Here is a 21969-nt window from a genome sequence, read left to right as displayed (position 1 = left end):
AGACATAGTTTTTACTGGAACAATGCCTTGTGTCAATACCTCTAAAGAGTTTGGTCATGTTACAGGGATCCAAGAGGGGGAGATACTATGAAAAGAGTAACTGTCTTATTACTTTATCTTAGAGACATGGAATAGACTTAGTAGAAATTAGTCCCTGGGCCTCATCTAAGGTTGCCAGCTCCAGTTGGAAAATACTTAGGCAGACGCGTAAGGCCTTTAGGGACATGGGGTCACTGGGTGTCCCCCTCTACATGATCAAATTGAATGCTCCCTAGCTGCATGCCACTGAGCCCCGTCCCACCTTCTGGCAGGCCAGCAAACCCTGCCCCCGGCCTCCATGGAGGCCGGCTTTTGGCCTCCCTGGGCCCTGTCGGCCTGCATGGAGTGTGGGGCTCAGCCTGCATGGAGGATGGGGTCATGGCTTAGAGGCAGGTGGCCCCACCCCCATATGGCCCTGTACCCGCACGGCCCTGCCCCAAGCCATACCCCCCCAAGCATGGCGGGTACGTGGGCACCCAGAGAAGGTGTTGTCTCCAGGCACCATTTCCCCCCAATATGCTTCAGTACTTAGGGATTTGGGGGGTGGAGTCTGAAGAGGGCAGGATTTCGGAAGGGACTTCAGTGGGGTATAATGCCATAGAGTTCAGCTTCCAAAGCAGCCATTTTCTGCAGGTGAACTGATTTCTGTCACCTGGAGATCAGTTGCAATAGTACAATGGTGGCGAATCTATGGCACGGGTGCCAGATGTGGCACTCAGAGCCCTCTCTGTGGGCACGTGCAAACAGAGTTTGTCGCACATACTTCTAGGCTGGCGTGGGCTGCTGGGCTTGATTATTAGCATTAAACCTAAGACCTAGTTTTGGGGAAGCAGTGTAGGTAACCCTGTTAAGCGCTGCTAAACCCCACTGATTTTCATGCAAAGGGCTAAAGCACGATCCTTTACCTGGGAGTAAGCTCAGTTGCTGACGATGGGGCTTGCTTCTGAGTAAACCCTCCTAGGGTCGTGATTCACCCGTTGAAAGAGTTGCACGGTTGCTTCAAAGCAAAGCCACCAACTACCACCAAGCTTTCTCCCGAGTAACGCAGGTTAAATTGCGGTGTCGGCACTTAGCGATAAATAAGTGGGTTTTGGGTTGCAATTTGGGCACTCGGTCTCAAAAAGGTTTGCCATCACTGCAATAGTAGGAGAGCTCCAATCATCCCCTGGAGGTTGGCAACCGAATCCTCAAATTGCTATCAGCTGTAAGAGAGCTAGGTAGGAGCTTTGGTTGATGTGAACAGGAATGTGTATGTTGGGAAACAGCAGGTATGTGTGGATCATTACTGTGACTTTATTAAAAAATAAAATTAATATTTTACAATTTGGTTTTTTTAAAATAGTAATGAGGCCATTCCAGTTTTTCAATTTTTGCATCTAAAAGTTTTAGTGTTGGCAGAATTATATAACTGAGAATTCATAAGTTATTTAACTCTATGTGAGACACTTAGGGGTGTTTAATGAAAAAGCTATATTTTCATCTTTCTATAGAATGGTTGAATACAGGTATAGACAGACCTATGAAAGAGTATGCTAAAAATGGTGTTCAGCAGGTTAATGTAAAAGTCTGTTTTTGTTTCCTACATGTTTATCCTTTTCTATTAGCCTTGCTTTAAGGAAAAATGCCCTTTAAATATTGTCATCCTTCTCCAACTAGATTGGCAAGGATATGTAGTAGTCTCCAGTTTTGTGATGATCCTCAAACTCACTTTATCCACATGTCATGGAAATGTGTTAGAGCAAAGAAGTTTGGGGAAGTGGTTGTAATAGGGTTTCCAGCCTTCAGGTGGGGCCTGGAGATCTCCTGGGATTATAACTGATCTCCAGATGACAAAGATCATTTCCCCTGGAGAAAATGGCTGTTTTGGAGGGTAGTCTCCATTACATCTAATCCCTCCTGTGCTCTTTCCCAATCCCAAACTCCACCCTAGGCTCCATCTCCAAATCCCCAGGAATTTCACAAGCTGAAATTGCCAACCCTATGTTGCTATAGTACTGCCATATGGTCCTGGGCATAGGTTGGTCTTACTCCAGAATTATTTTAATGAAACTATGCTGTATTTATCTCAGAACAGTTCTGTATGATTGTTCTGTATGCAGTAGCATCAGGAAGATTAGTGTCTGCAAAATTATGGAAACAAAAGAAAATTCCCAGTAGGCGTTCTTAGTCAAAGAGAAAGAATTCTATGCCTTGATGCAGCTTATCGCTTCAGAAACGAATGAGGTTATGATTATGGAAGATTCACAGTGGCAAGAAGTGTTATACCAAATCATGTTAACTATGTCTAAGGCTTAATGATATTTTGCTACATGTATAAGAATAAATAGCTTAGAGAGGAGTAATTAATGATAGTATTATTTAGTTTTACATTTTTTACTTTAATCTATATTTAAATGTAATATAATGTAATCGTTAAAAATATTTCACTTAGTACTTTTATTCTTTGGCCTGTACGTGGTTCCATAAGTGTAAAAAAAAATTAAAAGAAAAAAAACCCGGATGGAGTGTATCAGGTTTCAACCTCTGGGGTAGGCTCCTTTAGTTTCCTTTGACTATTTCATAGAAGTCTACATTTTGAACACAATTTAAATTAGACAAGTAAAGTTATAGTGTTACATTGAAGAGCCTCCTGCTCTTTAATGAACTCCTGCTGTTGACAGAGACACCAAAGTAAAGTTGAGGCCCCAAGGAGAGCATACCATTTTCTATCTTTACTGCAACCCTTTGACAGTATCAGTTCTCTGCAGCTGAGGGAATGCCTGCCTCAGGTTTGTATTTTGTTAGCTCAGGGAGATGGGATACTGATAAAATGAAATCACTTATGTATATTTTGTCTTGTTATTATGCAGGGGAGAGGGAAGATAAGACTGGAGGAATTTTTATGTGCATTTACACAGTTAGAATCCACTAATGTTTTATTAAATTAACTGCAGATGTAGGCAAACTGGGTCCCCACCTCTTCTTCTGTGTGCATTTGAAAAGTTGCTACTTAGTAGCTCATTCAGCTTATTCTCATGTATTGTTTGACAGGCCGAATGGGAGCTGGTGAAAAGAAAAATGCTTGCAATGTACTGTACCGACGACCTTTTGGCTGTGCAGTCCTCAGCATAGCAGATCTACTGGCAGGCGACACAAAAGATGACCTTATCCTAAAAGTCTACATGTAAGAAAATGTATATCTGAAGTACGTTGCAACAGTCTCTGTGCAGAAATACTGACATCAGATTTTATCAGTAAAACTGAGTCTAGTGGTTTTTGAAATATGTATTGATGATATCAGCCGGTGAACGTTCACTTGTATATGTCTTTACTTTTATATGCAGCTATATAAATTCCGGTAAACTGTTGTAGCCTATTATAGTCAGTTAACTATCTACCATAGGCCAGCATGAGATACAAAACAACCAAACTATTTAGAATTGTTATACTGCAACTTTTTTTGTCTTAAATAAAAGCATCAGGTTGACTCCCTGTGAATCCTTTCCTTAGTCCATTGCCAGCAAACATACCAAAAGGTCCTGTGAAACTGTAAACACGGTTTAAAGTGTTACTTTGAGTATAGGGCGCAGACCAAGAATAGGGCTATGGTCAGTTTCAGGTTTTGGGGTTTTGTTACAATTTTGGAACAATTTCTGACTGAATAAATTAAATAAAAATAAAAAGTTAGGGTTAGGGCAAGGGCAGGGCCTGTGGCTTCCCTTAGTGTTTCGTTGAGTTCTAGCGTGCAGCCCAATAATATCATGATGGTCAGTTTTAGGTTATAGGTTTTTGTTATTAAAAATTTGGGAACAATTTATGAATGAAGAAATTAAATAAAAATAAAAAGTTAGGATTGTGGGTCAAGCAAGGGCAAGGATAAGGCAAAACGCTGAAACCAGAAATTGACCATTGCCCTATTCACGGACTATACCCTAGAACTCAATGTAACACTAAGGCAAGCCTGAGCCCCTGCTCTTGGCTGAACCCTAACCCTAACTTACAATTTTTATTTAATTTTTTCAGTCATAATTTTTTCCCAAAACTGTTATAAAAACCCGAAACTTGAAACTGATCCTTTCTTTATTCACAAACAGCGCCCTAGAACTCAACGTAACACTAAGACAGGCCCGAGACCCTGCTCTTGCCTTAACCTTAACCCTAACTTATTATTTTTATTTAATTGATTCAGTCAGAAATTGTTCCCAAGATTGTAACAAAAATTAAATTAAATAAAAATAATAAGTCACAGTTAGGGTTAAAGTAAGAGTAAGGGCTCAGGATTGCCGTGGTATTTTTTTGTGTTCTAGAGCGCAGTCCGAGAATAAGGTTACGGTTAGTTTTAAGTTTCGGGTTTTTGTTACAATTCTGGGAACAATTTTTGACTGAATAAATTAAATAAAAATAAAATGTTGGGGTTAGCATTCAGGCAAGGGCAAGGGTTAAGGCAATACCACGACACCTGAAACTGACAATAGCCCTATTCTCAGACTGTGCCCTTGAACTCAACGTAACACTAAGGCAATCCCGAGCCCCTGCCCTTGCCTTAACCCTAACCCTAACTTATTATTTTTATTTTATTTATTTAGTCATAAATTGTTCCCAAATTGTAACAAAAACCAAAAACCTGAAACTGACCATAGAACTATTCTCGGACTGCGTCCTAGAACTCAACATAACACTAAGGCAAGCCCGAGCTGCTGCTCTTACCTTAACCATAACCCTCACTTATTAATTTAATTTAATTTATTCAGTCACACATTGTTCCCAACATTGTAAAAACCCGAAACCTAAAACTGACCATTACTTAATTCTCTTACTTGTGCCCTAGAACTCAATGTAATACTAAAGCAAGCCTGAGTACCTTCCCTTGCCTTAACCCTATCCCTAACTTATAATTATTGTTTCATTTATGCAGTCATAAATTGTTCAAAAAATTGTAACAAAAACCTGAAACCTGAAACAGACCATAGCCCTATTCTCGGATTGCGCCCTAGAACTCAACGTTACACTAAGGCAATCCTGAGCCTCTGCCCTTGCCTTAACCTTAATCCTAACCCTAACTTACTATTTTTATTTAATTTATTCAGTCATAAATTATTCCCAAAATTGTAACAAAAATGAATTAAAAATAATAGGTTAGGGTTAGGGTTAAGGCAAGGGTAGGGGCTTAGGCTTGCCTTAGTGTTATGTTGAGTTCTAGGGCGCAGTCCGAGAATAGGGCTATGGTTAGTTTTAGGTTTCGGGTTTTTGTTACAATTTTGGGAACTATTTTTGACTGAATAGATTAAATAACAATAAAAAGTTAGGGTTAGGGTTAACGCTTTGGCCGTGGCTGAGGCTTGCCTTAGTGTTATGTTGAGTTTTAGGGCGCAGTACAATATTGTGATGGTCAGTTTTAGGTTTTTAGTTTTAGTTATAAATTTGGGAACAATTCATGACTGAATAAATTAAATAAAAATAATAAGTTAGGGTTAGGGTTAAGGCAAGGGCAGGGGCTCTGGCTTGACTTAGTGTTACGGTGAGTTCTGGGGCACAGTCTAATAATATTGCGAATGGTCAGTTTTAGGTTTCAGGTTTTTGTTATAAATTTGGGAACAATTTTTGACTGAATAAATTAAATAAAAATAAAAAGTTAGGGTTGGGGTTCAAGCAACGGCAAGTGTTAAGGCAAAACCCTGAAACTTGACACTAAGCATAACCCTATTCTCGGACTGCGCCCTAGAACAAAAAAGAACACTAGGGCAAGCCAGAGCCCCTGCCTTTGTTTTAACCCTAACCTGAACTTCTTATTTTTATTTAATTTATTCAGTCATAAATTGTTCTCAAAATTGTTATAAAAACCCGAATCCTGAAACTTACTATAGCTCTATTCACGGACTGTGCCGTCAAACTCAGTGTAACACTAACGCAAACCCGAGCCTCTGCTCTTGCCTTAATCCTGACCCTAATTATTTTTATTTAATTTATTCAGTCATAAATTGTTCCCAAAAGTGTAACAAAAAATAAATTAAATAAAAATAATTTAAATAAAAAATAAATTAAATTAAAAAAATAAGGCAATGGCAGGGGCTCAGCCCTGACTTAGTGATACATTGAGTTCTAGGGTGCAGTCCGAGAATAGGGCTATGATCTTTCTCAGGTTTCGGGTTTTTATAACAATTTTGGGAACAATTTATGACTGAAAAAATTAAATAAAAATAAGAAATTGGGGTTAGGGTTAAGGCAAGGGCAGGGGCTCAGGCTTGCCTTAGTGTTACATTGAGTTCTATTCTATAACCCTATTCTCAGACTTGCATCCTGGAACTCAACGTAAAACTAACGCAAGCCAGACCCCCTGCCCTTGCATTAAACATAACCCTAACTTATTATTATTATTTCATTTATTCAGTCATAAATTGTTCAAAAGATTGTAACAAAGAACCAAAACCTGAAACAGACCATAGCCCTATTCTCGGACTGTACCATAAATTTCAAAGTAACACTAAGGCAATTCTGAGCCGCTGCCCTTGCCCTAACCCAACTATTTATTTTTATTTAATTTATTCAGTCAAAAATTGTTCCTAAAATTGTAACAAAAATGAATTAAATAAAAATAATAGGTTAGGGTAAGTGTTAAGGCAAGGGCAGGGGCTCAGGCTTGCCTTAGTGTTAAGGGCAGTGTTAAGGCTTGCCTTAGTGTTAAGGGTAAGTGTTAAGGCAAGGGCAGGGGCTCAGGCTTGCCTCAGGCTTGCCTTAGTGTTATGTTGAGTTCCAGGATGCAAGTCTGAGAATAGGGTTATAGAATAGGGTATAGTCCGAGAATGGGGCTATGGTCAGTTTTAGGTGTTTTTTTTTTTACAATTTTGGGAACAATTTTTGACTGAATAAATTAAAAATAATAATAAATTAGGGTTAGGGTTAAGGCAAGGGCTGGGGCTCTGGCTTGCCTTAGTGTTGAGTTCTAGGGCATAGTCCAGTGGTTCTCAACCAGGGGGTCAGGACCCCTTTGGGGGTCGAATGACCTTTTCACAGTGCTCGCCTAAGACTCTCTGCATCAGTGTTCTCCATCTGTAAAATGAATAAATGTTAGGGTTGGGGGACACCACAACATGAGGAACTGTATTAAAGGTTCGCAGCATTAGGAAGGTTGAGAGCCACTGGCATAGTCCGAGAATAGGGCTAGGTCAGTTTGAAATTCCAGGTTTTTGTTACAATATTGGGAACAATTTTTGACTGAATAAATTAAATAAAAATAATATATTAGGGTTAGGATTAAGGCAAGGGCAAGGGCTCAGTTTTGCCTTAGTGTTACGTTGAGTTCTAGGATGCAGTCTGAGAATAGGGCTATGGTCAGTTTTAGGTTTTGGTTTTTTGTTACAATTTTGGGAACAATTTTTGACTGAATAAATTAAATAAAAATGATAAATTAGAGTTAGGGTTAAGGCAAGGGCAAGGGCTCAGTTTTGCCTTAGTGTTACGTTGAGTTCTAGGATACAGTCCGAGAATAGGGCTATGGTCAGTTTTAGGTTTCAAGTTTTTTCTATAATTTTGGGAACAATTTATGACTGAATAAATTAAATAAAAATAACAAATTAGAGTTAGGGTTAAGGCAAGGGCAGGGACTCAATAATAAATTGTTCAAATAATGCTAACGAAGAACCAAAACCTGAAACAGACCATAGCCCTATTCTCGGACTGTGCCATAGATTGCATCGTAACACTAATGCAATCCTGAGCCGCTGCCCTTGCCATAACCCTAACCCAAATATTTATTTTTATTTAATTTATTCAGTCATAAATTGTTCCCAAAATTGTAACAAAAATGAATTAAATAAAAATAATAGGGTAAGTGTTAAGGCAAGGGTAGGGGCTCAGGGTTGCCTTAGTGTTATGTTGAGTTCCAGAGCATAGTCCGAGAATGGGGCTATGGTCAGTTTCAGATTTCGGGTTTTTGTAACAATTGTGGGAACTATTCATGACTGAATAAATTAAATAAAAATAAAAAGTTAGGGTTATGGTTCAGGCAAAGGCAAAGGCTTAAGGCAAAGCCTATGAAACCTGACAATTTGATCGTAGCCCTATTCTCAGGATTCTGTGCTCACTTTAGAACTCAATGTAACTTACCAAGTAATCCAAGCCCCTACCCATACCTTAACCCTAATCCTAACTTTTACTGATTTGTTCTTATTCAGTCATAAATCGTGTTCTACGTACCGAATTGTAACAAAAAAAATAACATTAAATAAATATAACAGGTTGAGGATTAGAGGTTGGAAAAGGCAGAAGGGGCTGAGGGCCTCCAGGCTTGCTGCTCAGTATCATGCACGTTTCATTCTAGGGCACAGTCCAAGAATGGGGCTATGGTCAATTTTAGTTTTCGGGTTTCTGTTACTATTTTGGGAACAATGTTTGACTGAATAAATTAAATAAAAATAATAAGCTAGGGTTAAGCCAAGGGAAGGCAGGGGCTGTGGCTTTGACACCTTAGATGTTATGTTGGAGTAGGAGTTCCTGGGGCACAGTCTGGACAATAATTGATGCTTAATGATAATGATATTAAGATTCAGTTTTAGGAGTTTCCAGGTTTTTTATTTGCATAATTTTGGGAACAATATACTTAAGGTACTGGAATAAATTAAACAAAAATAAAAGTTAGGAGTTCTGGGTTTAAAGGCAATACGGCAAGGGTTGAGACAAAACCCCGAAATGAAAAATTGCCCATTGCTCTGTTCATGAACTGTGCCCTACAATCAACTAAACACTAAGGCAAGCCTGAGCCCCTGCTCTTGGCTGAACCCTAACCCTAACTTACTATTTTTATTTAATTTTTTCAGTCATAAATTTTTCCCAAAATTGTTATAAAAACCCGAATCCTGAAACTGACCATAGCCCTGTTCTTGGACTGCGCCCTAGAACTCAACGTGGAACTAAGGCAATCCTGAGCCCCTGCCCTTGCCTTAACCCTAACCCTAACTTATTATTTTTTATTTAATTTATTTAGTCATAAATTGCTCTGAAAAATTAGGAATAAATAGGTAAATAAAAATAATAGGTTTTTGGGTTATATGGTTAAGATTTCAGGCAGGGGCTCTAGAAGCTTGCACTTAGTTTTATTGGAGTTAACTTGGACCCCTAATCAAAAGGAGAATAGGGCTATGGTCAGTTTTAGGTTTTGGTTTTTTTTACAATATTGGGAACAATTTTTGACTGAATAAATTAAATAAAAATTTTTAAAAGTTAGGGTTAGGGTTCAGGCAAGGGCAAGGGCAAGAGTTGAGGAAAAATCCCGACACCTGAAACTGACCATAGCCCTAATGTTGGAATTCGCCCTGGAACTCAAAGTAACACTAAGGCAAGCCCTAATTCTCGCTCCTTTGCCTTTAACCCTAACTATTATTTTTTATTTAAAATTTATTCAGTCATAAATTGTTACCCCAAATTGTAAGAAAAACCCAAACCTGGAAACTGACCAGTAGACTCCTATTCTCAGGATCTGCGCCCTGGAGAACTCAACTTATAACACGTTTCAAGGCAAGCCCGGAGCCGCCATGCATGGCTTGCCTTTACTAACCCTAGCGTTAACTAATTTAGGATTGAAATGTATTCAAGTCACAAATTGTTTCCCCCAAAAGAATTGTAATAAAACCAGGAAACTCTAAAACTGACCATGTAAGCCCTGACATTTTGCTTGGACTTATGCTACAGGAACTCAATGCTAAACACTAAAGCAAGCTAGAGCCCCTGCCCTTGCCTTATCCTTATCCCTAACCCTAACTTATTATTTTTATTTAATTTATTCAGTCATCAATTGTTCCCACAATTGTTACTGTTTTTACAGGTGCAACACAGAGAATGAGTGGTACCAGATCCATGAAAACATCATCAAAAAACTAAATGCTCGCTATAATTTAACAGGATCCAATGCTGGTAGGTTTCATCTTGCTGACTTTTCTTGGCAATGTTTGAAGAGACAGTATGGAGCAGGGGTCTGCAACCTGTGGCTCTTGCCAGCATGTTGGCAAACCCGGACTGATGGGAAATCCCATCATGCTGCCCCTTGGAGAGCCGGCATTGGTTGCAGACCCCTCAAGGGAGACTATAGACTGAAATCAGACCTCGACTGATTCTGAACTGGTATGGAGTAACAGACAATATTTTGAGGATTGGATAGGGTAAACTTATCTTCAAATCTAACTCTTCTATTATGTTTTCTGTATAGTCTTGAAGAAGTATGAGCTTCTTCAGAGCTTTGTTGAAGCCAAATGCTCTAAGTTGTTTATGATTAGTTCCTATTCAAAGATACTCCAGTCTAAGCCCAAAGACTTCATTGAGTTTAATTGAAGTAACTGTGCATAGGATGGCGCTTGTGATCTCTCAAGAGCCATTTCCCCTCATTTCTTAAGGAAATGACACTAAAGACCTGCATTTGCTTCACATGTGAAATAAAATAGTGGCATGCCTGTGGGTTGACTTACACTTCTATGGTGGAAAATGGAAAGGTGAAATGACCATTATTTCCTTTCTGTTCTTCCATATGGAGGAGTGGACAAACAGAATTCACCCAGTCAAGGTCATGTTAAAAGCAAGTTGAAACAGATGCACAGAGAATCTTCAATATGAAAACAGTATTTATTTGATGATCCCGACATGTTTTCCATCAAAATGTTCCCTCAGGGGATCTGCAATAATGAAAACATATTTAAAATAGTTAAACAAAAACTTTAGATGTTAAAGGACTATACATCTTTGTAAATTACCAACTTTTAGGACTTTACATATTATCTTTTCTCACAACTCTTTACCACTTCTCTGGCAATGAGCTAGTCTTCTAATGTGTTTATCAAATACATGAGGAGGCCTGCAAAACTCATTGGGGGGTGTGTGTGTGTGTGTGTGGAATCTCATCTCCATCCCCCCATCATGACCACCAATTCGTGGCCTAGCTAGACTCTCAGTAAGTATGTTATATCTTTCCCCACCCCCACTTTGTTTTTCTTCCTTCCAATCTCCACCATTGCCACTAATTTTGAACATAACGGGACTTCCAGTCTCTGCTGGGGAACATGCTGCGGCTTCTTCTCCCTTGACTTCCTCCACTTCCAATCTCCGCTGCTGATTCCAGGCCCAACAAGACCCCCAGTCTCTGCTGCAGGTTTCTGCCCCCTTGATTCCTCTTCCCGATTGCTGGGGCCAATCCTGGTCCCAGCAAGGCTCCCAGCATGTGTTGCAGAGCCTGATGCTGCTAACCCCCACCACCCCTCAACCAATCCCCTGTGCCCAGTGAGATTGCCAGTTCCTTCCCTGAAAGGTATGCAGACAATGCTGTTTTAAATAGGGAGGGGGGATTAAGACACTCATCAATTTTTTTTCTGCAGACCTAGGGGATCCTCCAAGTCTGCAGAAATACCTGTCGGAGGTCAGTCTTCCCCCTAACTGTGAATTTAAGTATCCACAGGCAAGTGGCCAACTTCGTAATTAGATATATGGATTTCCAAAAAGCTGAACTACTTATTTTAAAATCAAAAGTAATAGTAACTGACTAGAAAATACAGCCAACTTATCAACTCTTGCTTTTAATGACAGCTCAAAAAGTTGCACAAACCACAACCAATTTTTTGAAAGCAACTGCACCTGGGCTCATTAAAAACACTTAGTTATACTAGAGGACTATTAACCCTTATCAACAAAAACCTAGTGACAAAACATTATCAAACTACATCCAGTTAAAACCAAAGCTAGAATAAACATAAAAACAAGAACAGCAGTTAAAGCTAAAGGCAAGAAGGAGAGGTCACTGCGGGGACACCAAACAAAACAGAAAATGTTTTTGGCTGTTGGGAGTTTTCTGGGCTGTGTGGCCATGGTTTTTGCTCCTAACATTTTGCCCTTATCTATGGCTATGACTGGCATCTTCAGAGGCATGTCACAGTAAGATCTATTTCTCCTCACAGCATGTCTTACTGTGACATGTCTCTGCAGATGCCAGCCATAGATGCTGGCTAAATGTTAGGAGCAAAACCTACCAGACCATGGCCACTCATCCTGGAAAACCCACAACCACCAGTTAATTCTGGCTGTGAAAGCCTTTAACAATACATAAAACATTTTAGCCCACTGGTGGAAGATGCTGATAGAAGGAAAAATAGATATCTTCAGGAAGGGAATCCCATCATTTTGATGTCATGACCAAGAAAGTCATTTTTCAAGTTGCCACCTCTAGTCGCACAAAGTGGGGCCACCCAAAGCAGATCCTCAGGAGATTACCGTAGTGGTTGGGTTGCTTTGCATGGGAATAGATGGTCTTTAGGATATGTTGGTCCCAAATTTTAAACATCTAATAATGAGGTTGTCTTTCAAGAGGTGGAGTACACTTGCTGTACTCCAAAAGAGTACACTTACATACACCAGAGTGGTGTATATAGGGCAGTTCTAACTGAAATAGCAAAACCAATTTCCCCAGGTGCTTAGAAAAGCTGGCTTTTAATCTTGAGCTGAGTTTTTCTGGTTGATTATCATATGCTCAGTAACTAAGGTGAGCAGCAGATTGAGGAACAATTGACACACACATCAGTCCCATGTACCTCACAAGGTATCTGTCAGGATTAGACTCGTTGGTATACTTCTAATGTATCAAATGTTGTGGGTTTTACCCCTAGTCTTTCCAAACTACATTTTCCCCTCCAGGGCGATGAAATCTGTACAGTTTGTACCGTATATACTCGCGTATAAACCGACCCTCATATAAGCTGAGGCACCCAATTCTACCTCAAAAAACTGGGAAATTTTATTGACTCGCATATAAGCCAAGGGTAGGAAAGATCCATCAGGAGGCAGGGTGCTGAGTCGGCAAAGGAGCCACAGCTGGAGGAAAGGAGCGCCCCAGAAGCCTTTGGGAGGTTTTTTAAGGAGGGGTGAGGTGGCGCGCATGGTTCTGGGGAGAGGGAAAGTGGCTGAAGGCAGGAGAAAGTGAAGCAGAGAATGCCTCCTCCCCCTCACTAACTCACACTTTCTTTCTTGCAGCCTCAAAGTTTAAGGCGTTGTTTCAGGGAAGCTGCCGGCTTTCTAAGCTCTAAGTCTACAGGGAAGCTGCCTCTTGAGCTCTAAGTCTACAGGGAAGCTGCCTCTACAGGGAAGCTGCAGCATTGCCCTTTTAAGAAAACCATAGACAGGCTGCCTCGAGAGGCATCTTCCCTGTAGACTTAGAGCTTGCAAGAAAGAAAGCTGGCAGCTTCCCTGAAACAACGCCTTAAACTTTGAGCCTGCAAGAAAGAAAGCGTGAGTTGGTGAGGGGGACGAGGCTTCGCCACTCATAACTAAGCACTGTGGCTCTGCGCATGGGGGAGGGGGTAACCCGCGTATAAGCCGAGGGGGGCATTTTTCAGCCTAAAAAAATGCTGAAAAATTCGGCTTATACGCGAGTTTATATGGTATATTGGAAACTGCAAGTTATATCCAAGTCGGAGGTACACAATATCATCCAGTAAATATTTCTTACTGGAGAATGGCTGTCTTTTATTTGGCTCTCTTTATCCAGAACATTATAGTTAACATCTTCCTTCTCACACAGAGCTGACCAGGGCTACATGCACACATTGATGGATATTTTACTACTATTAATCGACATCAGTCATTTGCACCTTGTCCATGCAGAATAATCCAGTTGTGAACATTACAATAGTAATGCAGTATTCAATAATATTGGGATGTAGCTCAGGGTGGAATTTTTGGCATGTGAGAGAAGAAACTTCTGCAGCATAGCAAACCAGAGTCTTTTGACACTTGAAAAGCTAATCTTTTTTGAGCATATACTAGAATTACAAGTTGTTCGTCTTTAAGATACAGCACTGCTCTGAATATGTTTTTTGTTGTAACAGGACTAACATGGTTTCCCTTCTGGAATTTATTACTCTTCAGTGTAATTATTCATCTGATCCTGTTTCATCTTACTAGCTCCAGAGATGGATCAGTTGCCCTTAAAGTGCTGTGTTTTATAGGTACTCTGAATAATATTTATACAATAAGAATGCTTTTGTTTAATTACTTCACACTCCAGTGACAGGATATTAATCTGCCATTTAAAACCTTCATTACACTTCAGTGGCAAGGGGATTATGTACATTATATTTTGATGTGTTTAAGCTTCAGTTGTCACTGAGGGCTGCCATTTGAAAGAAACTCAAGGCAGAAATGATGCTGAGATGTTGTGATTCAACATAAATGCCCCGTGCATGAAAGAATCTATCTTTGTTCTCAGTAAGTGAAAGACCTGGGCAACTGAACTTTGATGGAGAATTTTGTTTGGCAATTATTGCTCAGTTAGTTTTAATGATACCTTGTCAGTTTGAAGTTCAACTATTAGGATATACTTTTCAGTATTTTCTTCAAAAAACTTTGCACATGTGTCTAGTACTTTGAAAAATATGGTATATTGTCTCCAGATTTTTTTAAAAATCAAGACTAAGTTACACTAGCAATAGTCTTCATCAAAGAAATTGTATGTTGAAACATCCCTTGTAGCTGTGGTATTACTGTTGGCCAGCTGACCAGCCAGCTATTATATGGCCAAGCTGGAAGACTCTCTTTTTTCTGGCCTTCCCGGCTTTCTCCAGTATACTCGATACTGTTTTGGCTGCATCTCAGATATTTATATATATAAATATCTGAGATGCAGATATTTTAAAGAAAAATATGAGGACAATATGGTTTCTGATGCATGATGTTGTTAATGCCTGTGCATATTTACATGTGAGTAGGCAGTGCAATTTGTTACAGCTTTCATCTTGAATTTCTCCTTCCTCTATCCACTGATTACTCAGATTTAGGGGTGGGTATTTTGATAATTCAATAAGAACCCCCTCTCTGAAAAATACCTTGATATTTAGAGGGGGGTTCTCCCCACTAAAAAGGCAGCAATAAAAGGGAGTTGAATAAATGGATTCTGAAAAATGCTGATTTTTAAAAAGCATTTTTTTGGGCTGCATCGATTTTCTGCCTCTTAAAACAAAAAATCTAATGCAATATGACACAGAGAAAAAAAATTAAAATTCCTTTCAAAAGCTGAAGATGAGGAGAAGGAGAAAATGGCTGAAGGGGAGGTTGGGCAACTACACTGAGGCATGGCTAAAGGTCAGGTTTTGGAGAGGTGGAGAAATAAAGACTGTTTCAGTATGATCACACACTCAAAGGAAGTTGGCTCAGAAATGGATTAAAAGAAACATTGCAGTAAAAGCACTTGAGAAAACAGGAGGAAAAAAGAAGGGAAAACGTTTCCAGAACCAAGTAGAGGGGAAAAGTGCAGAATTAAAAGAAAAAAGTAGCATTTGGCGGCAAGATGCATTGTAAACAATTTGTGTAGAAAAGGCAAATATATTGTATTTCCTTTCTCATTACCTATACTGGCTGGAATAATTTAGTACATCAATGTATCTTTCAACTGTCAGTGCTGCTTAGTACTCATGCAGTTATTGGCTCCATACACTGTCTTATGTTTTGTTTACATTCCAATGCAGTTAATGCAGTTAAAATCTGCCAGATTGGGAAGATGTTTAGATACTGTTGCAACAATCTGTAACTTTTAATCAACTATAGAAGATTTTGAAAGAGTTTCCATAAACTTGGCCATGTGGCTGCTTCTTAACTGGCACAGTAATTTGACAGAAATCGTTTTAATGAAAACAGTTATGTAGGTCAACTGGAATCTGCTTTATGCTTTATCTCTATTATTAGCAAGTTGGTCCTGTTCTCTAGTGCTTCTCTCCTTTTAAAAAATATTTTATTCACTAAAGTTACCGCCACTCACTACTACTAAATTGTATGGTAGATGTTTAAAACTATGGTTCCTTTGTCTGAAGGTAGAGTATGCTCCAAGGAAGCCTGCAATGATCACCAAAACGAACATAGTTGCATAAAAATTTATCCCTTGCAGCTTGTTTCCTATTACTTAAGAAAAATAAAATCCTGTTACTCTAAATCATTGAAGGACTTTGTTATATCTTCACAGTCATTTGAATTTAAAGCTCATGGTAACTAGTTGAGTGTAACACTCCTAATGTAGTGTTAATATCTCAATGACAATCCTAACATTAATATTCTCAACACAGACATTTTTAACCATTGAAATATTTTCATTGCTAATGTAAGCTGACTTGGACAAGCTGCATGTGCTGCATTGTACTTTAAGTTTCCAAAGCAGCTAGTGATGATGTGAATTAGGGCAGGAAGGTAAGGTTGACAGGTCATGTCTGGAAACTGGTGGGAGGGTTGGAGGCGGGCACATGGGGTATTACATTGTCTGCATTTCTACATAATTTCCAGGGAAAATCCATAAGGTGGCTCTAGGAATTGCTAGAAACTCTATGGCAAAGCCATAGAGTTTTTGCCAATTCTTAGAGCTATCCTACCATATGTCACTTTTGGTTTTTATTTGGGAGTGACAAAGTGGCACAATTGCCACCACCACCTTTTAATAATTATTTTTCTTTTGCTTCTACATGTTTCCTGAAATAAAATCACATATTCCGACCTGCTACTACACCCATAAAGAAAGAAGTCAGATGTGAATTTTCTGTTAGTTCCTAAGGTGGTGATTTTTTTCAGAAAAATAGTACAAGTACCACTGCAGCAGACCTGATTTAAATCAGTAGCTCTCAGTGGCTTCTTTTTGTCCTGATGCTATATATTTGTCAATCGAGTTAGTTAATTTATCCTTTAAACTGGCTAAAGTATATACAAAATATCAAGCAAATAACTGCATACTTCCTCATCTTAGGAGCAGAAATCGAATCGTCAGTCATTTAATGGAATGAGTATTAATAATTAGCATCTCATGTTATTCTTAGGATACCTGGTTGTGCTTAGGAAATATACTGCTTACTTGTATTTTCAAAGCTGTTTAAGATATAGAGTGGCTGTGGAACCACACAACCATGTGATTATGAAATCATAGTCAGTGATATGAGAAATGTGCTTGCATTATGGCCTTCCTTCTAGGAAACAAATGTTAACCCAGATTAAAATGAACGTGCCTCTGCAAAGTAATAATTAAAACATGTAGTATTCATTTGGTGAAATTTTAACCTGAAGTTATTTCCTCAATAGCCTAGACAAGCCTTACATGAAAATAATTATTGATCTCAAGTTACTTTAGTGTATTAGACATTAATCCAGTACATGTCTAGTCTCTGTGGTCTTGGCATTTAATGGCCAATTATGCACAAAGTCTTTGCTGCATAGTGGCAGTGTTCGCCACAGCAAGATTTCTTGTAGGAATACATTTTCTGGAGCCCCACTTTCACTTTCCACTCTTCACTGCAAGTGAAACCACTTATAGCACAATTTGCCAGTGAGCACAGCTTTGCCCTGGATCTCTTCTGTCCACCCATGGCCAGCCTTCCCACTCCCTTGCAGTGTTTTGCACACCTTCCCTCTCACCCTTCCGTGCTGTCAGCTCCTTCCTGTTTCCCTAAGTGCACTGATCACGAGATCGATAGATTGGTATTTAAGGTCTGTGTTCAGTCTCTCCTCCAGCAACAGACTCAGTACAGCACAGCCTCAGCTGCTAGGTGTCCTGGAGCCTTCCCCCTCCATGCTGCAACCTTCTTCTTGCTTCTTTAAAGTGCACAGATTGAGAGATTGAGAGATCAATCTTTCAATACAAAGTAATAACAAAGAGGGCTTTTGCAAGGAATAGTACAAAAAGGCATATTTTGGTTCCACCCCACCGCCCCTGATCTGCTTCTGCCCTCCCCAATTGCCTCTTCTCTTGCAACAGTGGCAGAGAGTGTGCGTGTGTGGAGGGAAAGGGAGTGGGGGAGAGAATTTCAGCTCTGTGCCTTTAAGGCTGTTGGTCGGACTTAAGAGAACCAGGAGAAGCAGAGACCCAACAGAGTCCAGCAGGCAAACTGTGCTGCATACTGTGGGCTGCCTCTTCAAACAGAGAAATGCGAAGAGAGCCCACTGCCTCTTCAAACAGAGAAATGCGAAGAGAGCCCACTGCAAAGAGAACCCACTGTGGGCCCACTGCACAGAGAATAGGCTCTACATAATTGTTCCATGTGTAATGGGCCACTGAGAACTTATTCACTTTCTGTGGAGATCAATTTGCCTACTCTATGCTTGCTAGATTCACAGGTTTGGGGAATTCCTTGATTAGTTACACTCTAATGAAAAGCAGGATGGAGTAACAGTTGGGAAAACATGTCAGCAAACCTAACTGGAAGGTTTTATTATATGTGGCCCTGATAACTCTCCTTCATAAATAATTCTTCTGAATTGTGTGGATGGTAATGCCCTTAATTCCAGTTAGTGAGTGAATTGCTAAGAGCATATTATTATTGTATTTACTGTATCAACTGTAACATTATATCTTCAAGAAATATTTGAACAAAGATCTGGGAGGCCCAGGTTTGAATCCCCACTCTGACATGAAAACTGGATGGGTAATCTTGTGGCAGTCACACACTCTCTGCCTATTCTGCTCCACAGGGTTATTATGAGAATAAAATAGAGAAGAGGAGAGCAATGTGAGCACATTTGGGTCACCATTAGGAAGAAAGACAGGGCACAAATGAAGTTAAATAAATACATATATAACTAGTCTTGATGTGATAGAGCCATGATCAAGGTCTCCATTTTTTCTACACTGAAAAATAACCTTGTCAGGCTGCTAATTGTATCAGGAAAGCAGTGCTGGGGGAGGGGAGCACTATCTTGTTTCCATCCTGTTTTGTCATCTAAATTGTACTTTTTTTGTCCAAGTGAAAAAAGGTCTGAACTTTCCCAAGAAGGAGCAGAGATTTCTGCTGATTCCCTCTCTCATGCCAATTTCCACTATGCATTTAATTGATTCCTAAGAGACTGCTGACACCCAAGAACAAAACTGGGGGGAGGGTATACACAGTGGTCTGCAGTGTGAATGAGAAGCAGGAAACTCCTGCTTTACAAAATCTCCAGATAGATACAGAGGCAGAGCTTCCATGGGAACATATAGGGACTTTTGCCCGGGGCGGGTCACCGTTCTGTCAAGTGGGGGTGGAAAATCTCCCCCAAATCCCTCCTGTTTCCCCCCTCGGCCCCGCCCCGTCAGGCTGCTCCTTCACACTGTGGAGTCTCTGCTGACTGAAAGAACAGCCTGGCAGGGCTGCTGCCAGGCACCCCTTGGCCCCAGCTCTCTGCCCCGCCAGGCTGCCACCTAAGGTAAATGGTTCACAGGCGGGGTGGTGGTGCCCGGAGCAGGGGCCCATTTCCCCTTGGTATGGCTCTGCGAGAAGCCGCAGAAGGCCCAGAGAAAGTGCCCCCCATCCCAATTCAAGCCAGGTTGTGGAGAGCCTGCAAAAGCTTCCCCGCTCTGCTCCCCCTTCAAGTTTGCTGAGCTGCTGAGAGCCTGGCGTGAGCTTCCCTGCCCCATGGTTGAGGGAGCTTGAAGGGGGGCTGGGTGGGAAACCTCTCACTGGGCTCTCTATGGCCCGGCTTGGGATGGGGGGTGCTTTATCTGGGCCTTCTGCAGCCTGGGGAGCTTGAAGGGTGTGGGGGGCAGCTCTTGCTAGCCTTGGTGAGGGCTTCTCCACCTCTGCTCACCGCAAAGCTTGCCAGGCTGCTGAGAGCATGACGAGATCTTCCCTGCCCCGTGGCTGGAGAGCTTTAGGGTGAGCAGAGGTGGGGAAGCTCTCGCTGAGCCTGATGGGAGATACCCCGACCCTCCCTACCTTCGGACTCCCTGGGCTGCAGAGGGCCTGGCAAGAGGTCCCCCACCCCCTTTCCACCTCCCCCCACTCCTAGTCACCCCTTGACACCCTCTCCAACTCCTACCCACCCCTTCCTACCCTCCCCACCCCTAAACATTCCTTCCCATTTTCCCAACCCCTATCCAACTCATAGCCATCCCTTGACACCCTGTCCCACCCCTACCCACCTTTTCCCAACCTCCCTCCACCCCTACCCACCCTTTCCCATCTTCCCCACCCCTAGCCATCCCTTCCCTTCTCCCTTCCCATTTCCCCCACCCCAGCAATCCCTTGTCACCTTCTCCACCTACCCACCCTTTCCCACCCTACCCCACCAGTGTAGGACAGTTGACTCCCTATGTCTCCATGGCAGATACACCCCTGGTCTGAGAAAGGCTTGTGTACTTGAACCCGGGCAAACTTTGGTTGGGTAACATAAACCCTTTCTTATTGTATATATCTTATTTAATGAGGGCATCTTTCTCCAATTCCATTAGATCCAACCTCTGAACCATTTTTTTCCGCCTACAATTTTTTTGTACAACAGTTAAAATGTAGAACAATTTCATTATTAGAGGAGAAGAATGTTTTCAGTTTACAGTGGTGGGAAGGTCATCCAGCCTAATGAGATTATTTCATATAAGTGCCACTTAAGGTAGAAGAAATCTACAGCTAAAGACTTCGTGGAACTATAGGATACCAGCTAAACGTCAAACATCAATCCCTTTCAGTTTTGTGTGTCATATACAACTATGTGTACGCGCATGCATTTCGTAACTGCAAAAACCTTATTGCTGAACGATACTAGTTTTGCTGCGGAGCTTGTTAAACTACAGTGTCCCTTTGTGTGGCAGTCTTTCCCAATTTCTGGATTATTCCATTGGGAATAATAGCTCCAAGAATATAGATGGGATGACATCCTTAATCGACCCTAAGTCTGTGGCTCAGAAGTGGTGTGCAATTTTTCTGGTTCTATGTCAACATGGTGTTTCCATACCTATATGTTCATTGAATCTGTCCCACCTTTCTAATCTGTCAGTTTTCTGTCATGTTTTCTGTCTTTGTAGGCCTGGCTGTATCGCTTCAGCTGCTACATGGAGACATTGAACAAATCAGAAGGGAGTATACATCCATGTTTACTCATGGTGTATCAATAACAAGGAAGCTGGGTTTTTCCAATATTATCATGCCTGGTAAGTTAATGAAAAAAATGGTCATGGGCCTTTAGGGTGTTCTTTAGGGGTTTAAGGCATTTAAAGACACATTGCCAGTTGCTGTTGTACAATAGGCCACATGGATTCCTTATTCCACATCTAATTTCATGAAACATAGGGACTATGACATTCTGCATAAAATGAGTGTTTTCGGATTGAAATAAGTTGCATTAAAAGTGATAGGAACTAATTAAATGTTTTGAGCCCATCAAATACTTACAGAGGAACTTCTTGTCTGCGCAGTAAACCTTTATTAAAAGTTGGTAAGTAAAACCATAAGGAAAAAGAAAATGTGGCAGGTTAAACAAAAGAGTCTAGCCTATTTAGCAAGCTGTGATCTCCCAGGGAAGCATGATTTGGTACTGAAAGAAGAAACCAAGGATTTAGGTTACCAAGATAGGAAGTAAGAAGATCTAATGAATAGTGCAACATAGCATCAAAACAGTTGATTTTAGTTGCCTGGAAAGCAGCCTGGCTCTGAGTTTTAGTTCCTTAGACCAGGACTGTTCGGCAAGAATTGCAGGAATTCCAACTCAGGTAATCAAATAGATGGTAGCTATAAAACTTTAAATCCGGACACAGCAAATACTGGCAGGAGCTTGCCAATTGCCACTGCTGTGTGTTTGGAGACTTACAGGTATAATTATTAATATCACAGATTTAGATAGCAAAATTAACTTTTTGGAGACTTAAAAAAATCCTAACATTTTCATTGGGTTATAGCAGCTAGAAAGTATTCTATTTTGGAATTTGTGTGTATAGGTAACGCCTAGGGCTAAAAGGTTAATATTCTTTCACATATTCATTCTAAGCCTAAAACCATGCAGATGACAGTATTTTCTCTACGGTCAATAATAAATATCTACCGTATATACTCGCGTATAAGTCAAGTTTTTCAGCCTTTTTTTGGGCTGAAAAATGCCCCCCTTGACTTATACGCGGGTTCCACTTACTGGCCTTCTTCTCTGCCGCCCCCCTTTCAGCCGCTTTCTGTGCCTAGTTTTCTGCTTTGCTCTCTCCTGCTGGCTGGGGCCCCC

The 21969-nt window shown here is 40.7% G+C and overlaps 1 protein-coding gene across 3 annotated transcripts in view; it reads left to right on the top strand.

Annotated features, from left to right (window-relative positions):
* Positions 1-21969, top strand: part of DOCK4 (dedicator of cytokinesis 4) — a 347529-nt gene that overhangs the window by 186298 nt on the left and 139262 nt on the right. For 2 of the 3 annotated variants that reach the window (XM_048499440.1, XM_048499439.1), the window contains exons 11-13: positions 3070-3202; positions 9836-9924; positions 20786-20911. In XM_048499440.1, the coding sequence (XP_048355397.1) occupies positions 3070-3202; positions 9836-9924; positions 20786-20911 (348 nt within the window). Of the gene's footprint in view, positions 1-3069; positions 3203-9835; positions 9925-13960; positions 13992-20785; positions 20912-21969 lie in introns of those variants that run through there. The other variant, XM_048499441.1, reaches the window with a different exon arrangement.

Source organism: Sphaerodactylus townsendi, linkage group LG06 (genome assembly GCF_021028975.2).
Source record: "Sphaerodactylus townsendi isolate TG3544 linkage group LG06, MPM_Stown_v2.3, whole genome shotgun sequence".
In the NCBI taxonomy this organism is placed as follows: domain Eukaryota; kingdom Metazoa; phylum Chordata; class Lepidosauria; order Squamata; family Sphaerodactylidae; genus Sphaerodactylus; species Sphaerodactylus townsendi.
This window is presented reverse-complemented; position numbering and strand designations above follow the sequence as displayed.